Source organism: Carassius auratus, chromosome 16 (assembly GCF_003368295.1).
Source record: "Carassius auratus strain Wakin chromosome 16, ASM336829v1, whole genome shotgun sequence".
Classification (NCBI taxonomy): Eukaryota; Metazoa; Chordata; class Actinopteri; order Cypriniformes; family Cyprinidae; genus Carassius; species Carassius auratus.
In genome coordinates, this window is record NC_039258.1 from 3140850 (window position 1) to 3154736 (window position 13887).

General features: G+C 35.0%; 2 protein-coding genes across 5 annotated transcripts in view; one reads left to right on the plus strand and one right to left on the minus strand.

Moving 5' to 3' along the window:
- spire1b (spire-type actin nucleation factor 1b) overlaps window positions 1-8939 on the minus strand; it is a 19044-nt gene extending 10105 nt beyond the window's left edge. The window contains exons 1-5 of one of the 4 annotated variants that reach the window (XM_026283359.1): window positions 8770-8939; window positions 7357-7636; window positions 4470-4501; window positions 1891-2130; window positions 708-833 (exon numbers count right to left, since the gene is read on the minus strand). In XM_026283359.1, the coding sequence (XP_026139144.1) occupies window positions 708-833; window positions 1891-2130; window positions 4470-4501; window positions 7357-7636; window positions 8770-8802 (711 nt within the window). In that variant the 5' untranslated portion in view covers window positions 8803-8939. Of the gene's footprint in view, window positions 1-707; window positions 834-1890; window positions 2131-4469; window positions 4502-7356; window positions 7750-8769 lie in introns of all 4 variants that reach the window. The other 3 variants (XM_026283358.1, XM_026283360.1, XM_026283361.1) reach the window with 3 other exon arrangements.
- A 159-nt stretch (window positions 8940-9098) lies between these two features.
- cep72 (centrosomal protein 72) lies at window positions 9099-13514 on the plus strand. The gene is given in 15 exon segments (XM_026283362.1): window positions 9099-9191; window positions 9263-9390; window positions 9679-9871; window positions 9966-10080; window positions 10521-10681; window positions 10817-10890; window positions 11518-11551; window positions 11685-11801; window positions 11964-12082; window positions 12170-12263; window positions 12342-12357; window positions 12359-12518; window positions 12914-13040; window positions 13117-13168; window positions 13245-13514. Coding segments are annotated over 15 exon segments (1524 nt in total). The 5' UTR covers window positions 9099-9118; the 3' UTR covers window positions 13306-13514.
- Window positions 13515-13887: the final 373 nt, after the last annotated feature.

The following is a 13887-nucleotide window of genomic DNA, read 5'->3' on the forward strand; positions in this document are numbered from 1 at the left end:
CAATCAAAGGAAACATGGAAATGTCATCATAACATCTAATGTCAAAGCAGCAGTAAAGCCAGCTGTGACCCTCTTCATCACATGACTTCATCACATGTTTTCAATCAGAAAGAATCTTACGAGAGCAAGAGCAAAAATGTCAAACCACAGATCAGTATATATATTTATATTTGCAAATAGAAATAAAATACTATCATTAACTGAAACTAAAAACTAAACCATAGAAAATAAAATGAACATTAACTGAAATAAAATTAAATATTTATCAATGTAAACTTATTTTATTTAATTGCCAATGCAAAAATTATAACAGTTTATCTAAATCTACATAAACTAAAACTAAGAACTGAAAATGTATAAATTTAAGAAAAAATGTATTACAAGAATAATAGATGAAAAACTAAAATTACTAATTGGAAAAAAACATTAAAAATATTACCATAAACTAATAATAATAATGCAAATATTACTATTACTAACTGGAAGTAACTACTAACTAAACCTGAACTGAACACACAAAGAAATTTTACCTATATAGTAATATTTAGAAAAAATGAAAATAAAACTAAATTACAAAACAAACACAACACAACAAAAAAATAACAACTAGTATATACACTAGTAAAATAGCTCCGTCTCAGATATAAATAGGTGAATCTACTGGGAGGAGAGTGGGTGAGTCTCTGGATTCGGGGCTGGAGTCTCACCTCTTTGGCGCTCTGGATCTTCTCCAGGAAGCTGCGCAGCTCTTTGGTCTCGGCGTACAGAGCTCGACACACGGCCTGGTAATGATCGGACGCATCGGCCGGCGTGGACAGGTGAAGAGCACACAGCTACACACACACAACACACGTTCATTCAGCTGCAGTTTCACTCTGTAATGACCTTCATGCTAATCTATTCAGTACATAGAGAGATGTCCATGTTGGGAATAAACCATGAGAGTTTTAAACAGGTCAAGAGGAGACACACTGATATGAATGTGTCATAAATGAAACAGATGGACAGAATGGGTCACTCTTGGCTTCACGCTGGCAGCAGAACGTCCGTCTGTAGCCCATTAGTGAGAAAAAAACATCAACACACTCAGAAACGCTCTCAGTGATCACAGAAACATTCACAGTCTGTGAATCAACGCATGTGGAGCAGAAGAAACAGAGCTCGAGTGCACTGCATTGTGGGATACAGTTACAGTCAGTGATATGTATGTGTGTGTGTGTGTTTCTCTTTCTCTCTCTCTATATATATGTATAAGTATATATAAAGGTTTAAAAAAAATGTTATATATTTTCATAATGAATGCATTTTTTCTTAAGTGGTTAAATGAAATCGTGGTGACACAAAACAGCATCAATCAAACGCAGTGTAACAGTGGAAGGAAGTGCGTTCATTCGCATCAAACAACATTTCTAGTTGAAATCTAATTTAGGTTTTAAATGAACCACCTTCACATCTGAAATCTTTTATGGAACTTTTGTCTATTTAAAAAACTCTGATGTTATGACTCAGATTTATTTATTCTTTAATTATGTTATATTGTAACTATGTTATATTGTTGCACACATAAACATTCAAAACTTTGGAATACATAAGATTTTTTAGGATTCGGAAAAAAGTCTCTTCTGCTCACCAAAGATGCATTTATTTGATCAAAAATAATTATAAAAAAAAAATTAAAAAAAAATTGCGAAACATTTTTCCTATTAGAAAATATCATAAAATGTCATGTATTTCTGTGATGCTCCGCTGTATGTTCAGCATCATTCCTCCAGTCTTTGTCATTGAATGTGCACAAGGACAGTTTCTCAATTATTTAAAGATAACAAGAGTCAGATTGTGTGATTAGTTAGTTGTGGCCGGTCATGTGACATCACTGTGTCAGAACTGTACCTTGATGATGTCACGGACGCCGCGGATACGGCCGGGGTGGGCGGGATCCCGCTGGCGCTCATCCTCGTCTTCCTCAGTGGCGTCGTATCCTTCATCAGCGCAGGAGTCGCTCTCAGTCTCAGTCACGTTGGTCATGAGGTCGATGAGCTGCTCGAGCGGGGGACTCAGCTCTCGCTCCTCGTTCTCCTTCAGCCCGTAATCCAGAGCCTTATAGATCAGCACGCCCAGAGACTCCAGCACCTGCACACACAAGAGGAAGATATTGACTTCCTTAGAGTTTCTGCAATGGAGAGTAAAGGCTACTGTCAATCCTTTGGTTATCAACATTTTTCTAAATATCTTCTTTTGTGTCCAACAGCTTAAAAAAAATTCATTAAGGTTTGGAATGACACAAGGTTTTGCCGTTTCAAGTTTTTCTTTCAGTCAGTTGTGAGTCTGGTTACTTATATTACACATGTATACATCTAGAATCCACACCTGTAAGCTTTGTTCAACGTTTCTTGGGAAAGAGTTCACATTACATTACAGTCAAAGCGTTTGACTGGACACACAATCTTTAAGATGATCAAAAAAGGTATTTTCTTCTCGTTTATACAAGCTGATAATCCGAACAGAAGATTGGGCTCACCGAGGCTGCATTTATTTGATCAAAAATACAATAAATTCAGTAATATTTTGTAAAAATATTACAGTTCGAAACAGCTGCTTTGTGTGTGAATGTATAGTAAAATTTAATTTATTCCTGTGATCAAAGCTGAATTTTCAGCATCATTACTCTGCAGTGTCCAGTGTTCAGTGTAACTCAATTAAGTAACGTAATTATAAAATAAATTTAACTGTAATCGGTTACTGAGAGAAAATGTGTAAATAAATTAGTTTCTTTTGAAAATGTTAATGATTACATCTTCATATCTTCACACACACACAAAGATTCAATTGATTTCTTTCAGTTTTTAACCTCAGGATGATCTCAGAGTGAAAAGAGCGGTTAAATTCTGATTTTGTTGTTGCTGTGCTTTAAAATTCAATGAATTTTAATTAAAGTGAAACAGGATTTTTGCACTTAGATGGCCTGTGATCAATGCAACTTCCATCCCGGGTCTGTCCGGTCATAAAGAGCGCTTTGTTCCTCTTTGTGATGTTAATCAGACCCCAACAGTTTACCCAGAAGAAGAAGAATGCAAGAGTCTGCAGAGAAGTGGACAACAGACTCATTCACTGTGATGTCCAGCGGCCCATAACATCCACAAACACAACCTAGAAACTGATCATTAACCCAGAGAACCTCATACAGAAATTAATCAAGACCGAGGTCATGAAGAGCAACTGATGCTCTGTCTAAACATAAGATAATAACCAAAAGCATATTAGATTGATGCTGAAAATTCAGTTTTTATAACAGGAAAAAATTACATTTGAACATATATTCACATAGAAAACTGTTTTTTTTTTACTGTAATAATATTTTTGCGGTTTTCTACTGTATTTTTGAATTGAATAAATGCAGCTTTGGTGAGCAACAGAGACTTTTAAATGCAAAAAGTACTATATCATGACAAGTATCAGCCATTGAGTTATCAGTTGAGTTACATTCAAGTATAAAAATACTCAAGTCTGTCACACAGTCAGCTCTGAACAGAACGTGAACCTGGAAGGTCAAAGATGCTTGGGATGCAAACAGTGATCCACAGGGTTTATTCGTCTCTAACTGGCCTTTAAAATGTCACCAGCCAGCCGAAAAAACAGAGAGAGCAGAAAACATAACCTGGTGCTGGAAACTCAGATGTGAATCTAGAAGAACACAGATGAGCTGCAAACATCTCTAAGATGCATGCAGAGTAATGCGGTAATTTGAAATAAATGTGAATTGAAATAAAGCTGGAAAACGTGACTAATTGTAAATTCATAAAATGTATAACTAAACCAAAACTAAAACTGAAATAAGAATAAATGAAACATAAAAAGCAATAATAATAATATTAATAATAATAATAAAAGAATGTGCTACTTGAAATAAAACAGACAAAGTTTGAATTTTTTTAATGCAACATTTCTAATTTGAAGCACTAAAACTACTACCTGGAAATAAATAAAATCTAAAACTAAAACTGTAATAAAAAATAAACCGAAACTAAAATAAATAAATAAAATAAAATAAAAAAAATAGTTAATTTTGTTAATTGAAATAAAGCTAAAATAAAACAAAAATTAGGATGAAAAAACTAGGTTTATTTGTTCAACGTGAATGACTAAATTAAAACGAAAAGTTGAAATAATTCGAATCTAAAACGGATCTGAAAACAGAAATAAACAAAAATAATAAATGAAAATAAATGAATAAAACTGACAAAAGCACAATACTTTTTTTTTTAATTAACTGAAAATATTAAAATAAAAACAAATAAAAAAATATTAACAGAAACTACATCAACCTCTTTAACAACTGTGTAGCACTGCCCTGGCAACCGCTCACAACACCCCAGTAACCTAGCAACAGCTGGAAACACTTCAAAGGAGTTTAGAGTTTCCACGTGTTACAGATCAATGACATACTGAACTAACAAACAGTCATCACTCACCTGTGTGCAGGAGCGGCTGGGATCACACACACCTGCAGGAGAACAGAAGAGAAGACAGATGAACACAGCCCTCACACTGCACTGCATTAACCCTTCACAGACATCTTTATGCATCTGACAACTATCAAACAAAAAGATTGATAGAGTAATAAATGCACTCACCCTCGGTCCATCCGAGATGTAGATCTGTGTTCTTCATCAGATTTGGAGAAATGTAGCATTGCATCAGTGTCTCTGCAGTGAATGGGTGCCGTCAGAATGAGAGTCTGATAAAAACATCCCAATAATCCACAGCACTCCAGTCCATCAGTGAACATCTGGACAAAAGACAAAAGCTGAAACACATCCAGAATTAAGATGATTTTAACTCAAATAATCCAATAATAACACTTCCTCCAGTGAAAAAGTGCATCTCCTGTTGTCTCTAACATCAAAATCAAGCCACAAATGTTTTAGAGCTGTTTAAACGCTGCTTGATCTGTGCAGATTTCTCTCCTGGTTCAGACAAAACCACTTTTTGACTGGAGGAAGTGTATTATGGATAATTGTACTTTTGTTAAAAACATCTTGATGGACATGTTTCGGCTTTTGTCTTCTCCAGATGTTCACTGATGGACTGGAGTGCTGTGGATTATTGGGATGTTTTTATCAGCTCTTATTCTGACGGCACCCATTCACTGCAGAGACACTGATGCAATGCTACATTTCTCCAAATCTGATGAAGACACACACTCATCATGATCCCGGACAAACTGAAAGTGACTTCATTTCCAGCAAATTTTCTTTTTACCGACAACCTGAGTGTATCAGACTACGTCAGCCGGTTTTGATTGAATATGCAAAAACACACGCCAATTCTGAAAACCACTTCATCTCAGACTAGTTTTTCCAGCAGGACAAGGCGAAGTCAGCATAGAAACAGATCTCTCCTCTGTTGTTCTGCAGTCGACAGCGAATGAGGAACATGTTTGCACTTTAGACAAAGCAACAACTGCCTGGAAGCTGCAAGACACATCGATCTTGACAACGTCTCCAGAAAGCAATGACAGCGGCGTTTATTAAAAGCCAAAGTGAGCACCTCTCCTCTGGGAAGATCTGCAATGAGAAGTCATGAGTCTCAATACTAACTCATCAACGATCTGAGCTCCTCCACATTCATTTCACTTCTCTGTTTCTTACTGTACGAAAGCTTTAAACTTATTCTCCTTTGGGGGAAACCTCTGACAACACATAACTGAAAACTCCATTCAGTCTCCTGAGCAATGAAGGAGAAATATTGCTCTGAGTGATAAAATCATCTGTTCAATCCATCTGTAATACATATCTAAATCTTCTAAACTGTGGAGTGAGCAGACTTCATTATTATCAACACGTGAAACCATGAAAGCATTAGGAATATAGCTAGGCCTTTAACTGAGCTTGAACTAAAAGATTTTAATTTCATTCTCCATTTAACACAGGTGCATCACAGTTTTTTTCTAAAGGTCAGTGTTATATTAGTATCCTTACCATTAGATACAGAGATAGAGATAATATTATAACATTTTACATTGGTTTTTCTTTGTATAGTTTCATTTTAGTTAACATTTTAGTAATTTTGTTGTGCATTTTGACTTTTTTTTCATTTTAAATATGTATATACAGTTTTATAAAATTTTATTTCAGTTTAATTGCTATTTATACATTTATTTTAGTCGTTTTAGTTAAAACTAAATGAAAATGAGAAATGATGCCTGGGCAACGAGGTTACTATAAAATTGATTTTAGTAAACGTTTTAATCATTTTAATAGTTTGAAAATTGCTTGTTTTATTTTTTTGTTATTTTTCTTCATGATTATTTTACTTTCTTTGACGTAAAGCACTTTGAATTACCATTGTGTACGGAATGTGCTATATAAATAAACTTGCCTTGCCTATATTTAACTATATTTATTAAAACAAACTTTAGAAACTAATGCTTTACTCTTAAGTATTTTATTTCAGATATAGCTGACAAAGCAACATTTTTTATGCAGTTTGACATGACGCTATAAATAACCAAAACTGAAATAAAAATTTATTTATTTATAAAAAAACATATATATATATATATGAATGAAACGCACACACAAAAAAATGTAACTTAAAATCAAAACAGAAAAAAAAATTAAATTAAATATTAAGCAACTAGCTGAAATAAAATAAACGTAATATGTTTCCAAGTTTTTAATGTTATTTTATTTCCGTTAATGTTTATTTTATTGCAATTAACACTTTTTGTGGTTTAGTTGACTATCATAACTTTACACAGACTTTACACATACCCTAAATACCCTTATCCTAAATAGTATAAAATATCATGAGCGACTTAATAATGTACATAATGTTTTTAAAGTCCCAGCAGAAATATCAGACATATTTCATTTGAATCCGTAGTGAAAAATCATTTGAGGAATATGCAATTTCTGCACAGCCCAGGCCCTGATCAGTGTCTGTACAGTGTTTATCAGTAAGAGCATCCTCCCTCTGTGCGTCAGAGAGCTGTACTGTAACCAACGCTGACTGTGAGCACCTTCATGCTGTTTATTTTACACTCAATACTCTATTTAGTGCTGATCGTCCTGGCCTGTTAATGAAGGCCTCACGTGTTACATAATACATCAGTGCTGACAATAATATACGATGCACATAATGTAAAAAAAAAAACAAGAGAGTATGACCATGACACAATTGCACATGATTTTAAATCTAATTCTTGCACATAAGATGATGCATTCAAACTGTGCATATTTTATGATGCATAACACTAGAAAAAATAAACGACACTCTATATATATAGCTAACGCCTATTAGGCCTATGCATGGAAATGCACATGCCGATGAGTGTAATGCATGATGATTTGTCACCTCCGGAGTGAAAGCGCACTGATCCGTCTTTATAAATCCTGATGGAGTCTCCCGCTCCTCCAGAACCAGCAGAATCCTCCAGAAGAGAGCGACAGCACTGGTAACACACAGCCCACGCCTGCTCCTCGTTGATGGGCTGCTTGTACAGATGTAAAATCTCGTCCAGGGACAGATCGTCCTTATCCTTACTGTCTGTGATGGGACGCGCATCCTCTTCCTCTATCAGCCTGTGTCCGTCATCCTCATCATCTTCATCTCTCCTGCGAGCCATCGTCTCATCCTATCCAGCAGAGATGAGAGGAGAGGAGTGCTTGAGATGAAGCACCTGTGCTCGGCTTGATGCTGATGATGCTCACAGCCGATTCTGCATCAGAAGCCACGTCAAGCGAGGATCTAAAAGTAGGCGGGGCTTAATTTAAAAACTCTTCGGTTTAAAAATAATAACGGAGTTTACGCTTGAGATTAAAAATAAATTTAGATTAAAAATGACTTAAATAATAAAAATATCAATAATAAGGCTCTTTATATGTCTTTATCAAAGTATAAATAAATGATCTTATTTGCATATCAAAGCAGCGCTTCCGGATGGACCAATCAGAGCCGCTTACGGTCATAGGAAAATAAAAATGTTTTAGAATTTCTAAATAATTTATTTTAAATACAAATTATGATACACGTATAATCACGATACAGTAAAATAATCTATTAAGTATGTTCAATTATTACTCAAGTTTAACATTTGTATTATTTACATTTTATTATCAAACTACATTTGACCGTTTAATTTGATCTATTTGTATTCACAACACGAGCTCATTTAACTCTTGTACTCCCTGTTCTTTTTATACCCTAACTACATGTTTTCTTTTTTTATTATAAAAACTTTTATATACTTATATACTTTTCTATTCTGATGACATGATTTATTTTTATTTTTAAAAAGACCCTAACGTTCCATATTCTTTGTATTTATTATATAATATAATTATATAAACATCGCGCACTGCTTACTAAGACTTGCCACAGCACTTACATTTAATTGCATTTATTATTTTATTGACTTTTATTGCTTCTCTCTGGATAAAAGCGTCTGCTAAATAAATAAATAAATGTAATCAAATTATCTATTATATCGATTTCATGTGATATATGTTACTTTTCTCAGCGCTGGCCAAAATGAACCAATCAGAGTGGGAACAGGTACGAAATACATTTATAGAAATCGCTGGGGCGAATTTTCATTTTTATGCCAGATAGAACAAAAAAATTATCCATAATACATTAAATTGTGTGTTTCAGAGAATAAACATTTTTAGTAATGTATTAAACGTCCTTGAGTTGGCATTTAATTGCCACCAGAGGGTGATGTTACGCAAACATTTCTTTACATACTTTCTCATTTGAGCGCTTTACCTCTTTAATGATTTGTCTAAGGAATATTTCCATAACTCCAAGCTGTCATTTGATTAAATATATTTCTGGTGTAGTTTCACAGCGTCCTTCCCTCCTGTGTTTAATCTTAAATACACCAGTACTGTCGCTGTTGTTGCTCGGTAACCTTCCACAAACATTCAAACACGCTTGCGTTAATTAATATTCATGAGCTAAGCCGTTACAAATGTTTGATTGGCTAATTCACCAACTGACTCGCCAACGTCTGTTTTTCAGCGAATCAGACGCTCCTGCGTCACATTACATAAGTAATATTCATAAGCCAATCCTAGTTCTGCGCATGCGCTTTCTGAATTCCAGCTTCAAAACAATGGCGGTTGACGGTTTGATCATAACAGAGCAGTGGATAAGAGAAAAACTCAACCTTCAGCACAACTGTTTAGGTAATACATAGTTATAGTATATAGTTGTAGCCATTATTTAAATAACTAATATTTTTAATGATTTATCGCAGCGGATGTCCGATCGTTGACTCTTCCAGGAACATACGAAGGGAAAATCTGTGATTTAGGAGCGTCCCTAAAGAACTTCGTTCGTCTGAAATCACTGGATCTTTCCCACAATGCACTGGTCACAGTTCAGGTGGAAAATAAATATAAACAATCAATTATTTATTTTTATTTTTCTCGTAGGTTATATTTCATAACACCTTTCTTATTTGTTTATTTATTAACGTAGCTTACAGAATAAATTATTTATTTGTTTTTGTCACAATAAATTACGTATTTACAATACGTTTCTTATATTTGAATTTATTAACATGACTCAGACAAAGAAAAACTATCATAGCATGTAGCCTCAAATGTGAGTATATAAATAAAGTTTTATATATACATATGTAATTGAATGCTGTTGTGCATCTGTTTGTAGGGGATTGAGCATTTGGAGATGCTGGAGAGACTGAATCTGTACTATAACAGGCTTGCGTCTCTGCAGGACATCTTTTTCCTGCACAAGCTGCAGAATCTGAAGGAACTGGACTTGCGGCTCAATCCTGTGGTCAACAAACACCCGCTCTACCGTCTGTACCTGGTCCACGCCATGACCAGACTCCGAAAGCTTGGTGCATCATCCGTCTACGCTCTCTATCTTTCTCTCAGTTGCTCAAACAATTCAGTGTTTTGAATGTGAAGATGCGTTTTTTTGCTCTAATGCAGATGAGTGTCCAGTGCGAGACAGAGAAAGAAAGGCGGCTCTCATGCATTTCTCATCAGAAGCAAATCTAGACAGTAATCATAAGAAGCATGCCTTGACACAAGACACAGCGTGCAGGTAAGTCATTAAATCAAGCTCTTACAAATGGTTTTAGCAAGATTTAGCAACTACTTGAAATCAAATAAATTTGGAAAATGGAAATAAAATCTAGATTAGATTTAGTGTGATCTATGGTTTTGTCTATTTTATAATTGTAAGTTTATAAACCTTATCTATTTGAGTTTCTATTTGAATTTGTTATTTTAGTTTTAGTGTCGTTCTTCCCTGTAAAGCACTTTGTGAACTGCATCGATTTGTTCGGAAAAGTGCTACATAAATACAATTTGATTAATTGATAAAAAATAATTAAAATGGAATTTTACTAAAATAAATGGAAATGGAGCATTTAAAAAATAAAATCCAATTTATTTGTAAATAATATAATAGTCTATAAATGAATAATACGGAGTCACACACAGTTTCTGGTTTATTACATGATTATCGTGGCTGTTTTGCAGAAGCAGTGAGCTCAGAATAAAAGCGATGCAGAAGATGATGAAGACGCTCTCGCTTCTCGAGGGGAACGAGGAAGCTGTGATGTTTAATGATGTTTCTAGAAAGAGATGTGAAACTCTCTGCGTCCGCTTTGAGAAGGAGCGCAGCCCTCGTCTGTTACAGAGTAAAACACACTCTCTCTGTCTCAAACACATGGCCAGCCTCACAAATAAACGCATTACACTTCTGTACCACATTTAATAATAGTATACTGTACATGTTATCTGTGTCTGTAATTGTTTTTCTTTTTTGTATTTAGAAACTCCTTCAGAATCAGATATCATACATTTAATCAATGAACCTGAGTGTGAAAGATCCACGAAACAAATCAAGGTGCATCAACATGTCTATACATTCATTCTTTATATAAATTCACGCAAAAAGCTTTCTGATTTTAGGTTTTTAAAAAAAGATTTAAAATAAGAATAAAATAAATAAAAAAATGTATTTCAATCTTAGCATTAAACGTACTGTACTACAAAACGTATTTTTCTCACTTATTATTTTCAAATATAATCGTAATATAATTTTTTTTTTACTATTAATATTTATTACATTTATTTTAGCACCAATCCAAATCTCTATGTGCTTTATTGACTAAAACAAATTTATATGCACATCTGCATATATGTATTGTATTTATTATGCTAGATTACATTATTAGTAAATTATATACATATATTTATGATAGATAAAAATTGTTAGCCTGAATGCACTGTAAGTCGCTTTGGATAAAAGCGTCTGCTAAATGCATAAATTAAAATTTAAAATATAATTTAAATTTAAAATTTAATTTTAATTTAATATATTTCACACAATTTTATTGAGAACCAGACTAAAACAAACTTATGTGCACACGTGCATATTAATATTGTTGTATATATTATGCTATATCACATTATTAGTAAATTCTAATATGATTTCCCACGATTGATGTTTTATTAATTGTCTGTCATGTAGGAGTCTGTTCCCAAGAGATGGGATTTAAAAAAAGGTGAATATTATTATTATTGTTGTTATTCCACTTCTGTCCTCAAGGGGCGACATTTCTCTTATTTTTCCCTTCAGTCTGAAACCAACTCCGGACTGCTGTGGAATAATTGTGTTTTTCTGATGGATTTTATTAGAGACTCCTGCTGGTTCTCAGCGAGTGAGGTTTGAGAGCCGGAGTCTGACTCGTGCGACGGTTCGAGGAGAGAGCATATTTACACCACATCCTACAGAAATGAAGTCCGATTCACACGGTACTCCAGGACTAGTCTAGTCTCTTTATTAATGCATTTGAATCTAGTCTAATAAAGCATGCGTTACATAAACATACAAATACTGTGGTGTCTATAATGAATTGTTTGCTGAATGCATGAATGTAAATAAAACCAATGCATTTGTTGTTGTTGATTGCACAGTCCTTAAATGGCAAAACCAGCTTCCAGACAGAGCAAATCCAGTCGTGCATCCTCCCAGATTAACCTACAGGGTCACAGAAACCTCATCGGCATCCGAGAGAAAACACAAACCACTAAAGGTTCGTAGGCTGCTACTTCTCAAACACGAACAGCTTTCAAAATCCACTTCTTCATCCAACTGCACGCTTTTCCTTGATCTGAATCAGGGTGCCTACAGGAAGCCCATGGAGCTGCTCCTCAGCATGATGGAGGAGCTCTGGTCAGGGAAGAAGGAGAATCAACAAAACCGGACCTTCCTCAGTAAGTGACTCTCTCTCTCCGAAACAAGAGCGATCCAGAACTAGTTAACTCGTCTGTAATCCAGTGCTTTCCATCCAGTGAAGATGGTTCAAATCTAGCATGATGGAGCAAGATGTGGAGGGAGGAGAACAGGAGATACAAACTCTGCAAGAGATGCTCGAAGCCTTGAAGACACGGAGTGGATTACAGGAAAAACAGCATCGGTCTGAGACTGAAGATCTCAGACTACAGCTTCAGCAGGCGCAAGAATCTATCGTAAGATCATCTCGGTCAAATTCATGTTTTTTGTCTTATATTAAGCTAGAAAAAAAAACTGGGTTTTTCTGTTTTTAAGTTATACAATAACAATTTGTTTTAAAAGATACTTTAAACAACACTGTTGCATATCAGGATTTATAAAAACTCATTTTAAACAGTATATGCAAAATGATATGCAAATTAGCTCATGCATAGTAAGTACCACTAGGCACCGTTAGCTCCATATATGGGCATTATGGAGATGCAAGCAAAAACGACTGTCTTCTGTTCATACGCAGACTTAGCATGTTTTTTTTTTGTTGCCCTTTTGACCCTTTTTTCTGTTTGGAAGTTAATTATCTTCCGTACGTTAAATGCGTTGGAAGTGACATCTGCTGTTGTCTTTAATACAGCAAGCCCTTAACGAACAGATGAAGAATGTGCTGGAGGAGAACGTGTCTTTACAGAAACAGCTGATCAAAGCAGAAAACAGGCTTCTGTCGTCTCGGCTGAAGAAGATCCCACACACGCAGGACAGAGGTCAGAGGCTCAACACCTCGTTTTCACGCTCTCGTAATAAAACGGTTATTAATGTTTGTGCTGGTGGGTTTTTTAGGACAGCAGACGGAGGAGGGAAACGGAGCGAATGAGCCGCAGGAGAGCTATAGGTTTGTGTCAAAGACAATCCAAATGCTACACAGCTATAAAAGCCCCCAGCTTGAGTTGATTCAGTATTTTCTGCAGGTGTTTGATTGCCAGAAATGAGCGTTTGCTTCAGCAGCTGGAAGAGGCTCTGATGAACTGACGGCTGCAGATGAAGAACGTTCCTCCTAAAGACATCTAGATTTCATTTATTATAAATCTGGTATATAAAGTTATACCTCGCACTCTCTAAAGCAGTATGGCTTCTGTTTATCTCACACATGCATATCTTGAAGTGATCAGGATTTCTGTGCATCTTAAGAAGTCTTCATTAATTGTCACATGCTCTGGAAAATAAAGAAGAACCAGGCAGTTTGTTTTTATTCAATACGACGCTACAAAACACTGACTTTACCATCACCGTATGGCATGCATATATCAGGATACTGCAGAACATTAAAAAACATTATTTCAAAAATAAGACCGTATTGTTCCTCAAAACGGATGGTTAACAGTATAACACACAAAACATGAATCATACGTTAAATACAACAACATGTATACCTCCTTATGTTTGTTATCATAAACACGAGTCACTTTTATGATCCATAGCCACTGTTCTTATCTGAAAATAGATGTTCTGTAGAAGAATATGTCTGTACAGTCCTCCTTTCTTCGCTCCAAAGACACGGACAATATCCTCTATTTCAAAGTTCAGGGTTCCCAGCATCATATCAATATCAGG